Source organism: Vipera berus (genome assembly GCF_964194415.1).
Source record: "Vipera berus genome assembly, chromosome: 15".
Taxonomy (NCBI): domain Eukaryota; kingdom Metazoa; phylum Chordata; class Lepidosauria; order Squamata; family Viperidae; genus Vipera; species Vipera berus.
The window spans coordinates 5,195,837-5,197,428 of record NC_138218.1 but is presented as its reverse complement, the minus strand read 5'-3'; the positions used below and the strand labels follow the sequence as shown (position 1 = coordinate 5,197,428).

General features: G+C 43.0%; 1 protein-coding gene across 1 annotated transcript in view; it reads left to right on the top strand.

Moving 5' to 3' along the window:
* NR6A1 (nuclear receptor subfamily 6 group A member 1) overlaps window positions 1-1,169 on the top strand; it is a 66,179-nt gene extending 65,010 nt beyond the window's left edge. The window contains exon 11 of the mRNA XM_081339628.1: window positions 1,039-1,169. Coding sequence (XP_081195754.1) covers window positions 1,039-1,127 — 89 coding nt within the window. The 3' untranslated portion in view covers window positions 1,128-1,169. The remainder of the gene's footprint in view (window positions 1-1,038) is intronic.
* The last annotated feature ends 423 nt before the right edge of the window (window positions 1,170-1,592 follow it).

Here is a 1,592-nt window from a genome sequence, read left to right as displayed (position 1 = left end):
GAGCAACATGCTGGCTCTGTAAACTGCTTAGAGAGGGCTGTAGAGCTCTGCAAAGCGGTATATAAGTCTCAGGGCTGTTGCGCTCTCTCTCTCTCGCTCTCTGTCTACCTCTATCTATCTATCTGTCTGTCTGTCTTATCATATCTATATTATATATCTATATATGTCTATCAGATCTGTCTGTCTGTCTCTATCATATCTATCTGTATGTCTATCACATCTGTCTATATCTGTCTATCATATCTATCTCTATATCATATCTATCTTTATATCTATCTGTCTCTATATCTATATCTATCTATCTATCTATCTATCTATCTATCTATCTATCTATCTATCTATCTATCTATCTATCTATCTATCTAGTATGTCTTATCATATCTATCTCTATATTATATGTCTATATATCTATATATGTCTATCAGATCTGTATTATATGTCTATATATATCTGTCTGTCTCTATCATATCTATCTGTATGTCTATCACATCTGTCTATATCTGTCTATCATATCTATCTCTATCATATCTGTCTATTTATATCTATCTATCTATCTGTCTATATCTATATCTTTCTATCCATCCATCCTTGTATCTGTCTGTCTGTCTGTCTATCTATCTATCTATCTATCTATCTATCTATCTATCTATCTATCTATCTATCTATCTATCTATCTATCTATCATCTATCTATCTATATTATATCTGTCTATATATATTTCTATGTCTATGATATCTGTCTGTCTCTATCTCTATGATTATCTATCTATCTTATCTATCTATCTATCTATCTATCTATCTATCTATCTATCTACCTACCTACCTACCTACCTACCTACCTACCTACCTACCTACCTACCGGTTAGAATGCAGTATTGCAGGCTAATTCTGCCCACTGCCAGCAGTTCGATTCTCACCTGCTCATGGTTGACTCGGCCTTCCATCCTTCCGAGGTCAGTAAAATGAGGACCCAGATGGTTGGGGGCGACTCTGTAAACCACTTAGAGGGCGACTCACTGGGGGCTTCTTGCCTTGTCAGGAAAAATGGTGAACGTCCCTCTGGAGCAGCTCCCACTCCTCTTTAAGGCCGTCCTGCACTCCTGCAGAGCCTCCGTGAACAAGGAATGAAGCCGGCCAGGAGCTCTGTGACACCCACCCACCCACCCACCCTTTGGAAAAAACAAACAAAACAACCCTCCCCAGCAAAGAACGGAGAAGACAACCTGCCATCCCACCCAACTGGGACCACCTCAACAGCCTCCGGCAGGGCAGTGGGTAGCCTTGCCGCCGAATCCTTAGCGACGGAAGGAGTGTCGTTTCGTCCGTCCGGCTGTTTGTCGTTGTGTCTGTGTGTGTGTCTCTGTGTGTGTGTGTGTGTGTGTGTGCGTGCGCGCGCGCGTGGGGAGGGGTTTTTGTTTTTGTGTGTGGGGGGGTTCGTTTTGACTCATTTTTTCCCTCTCTTAATATTTATTTCACGACAGAGTTGAATGTATGATCTTCAAACCCACCCACCCCCCCAGCACGGCTTTTCGTCCCCACCCCCACCCACCCCAGCCTCACCACTTTGGGGGTGGGGGGGGCGTCCCCTTGCAG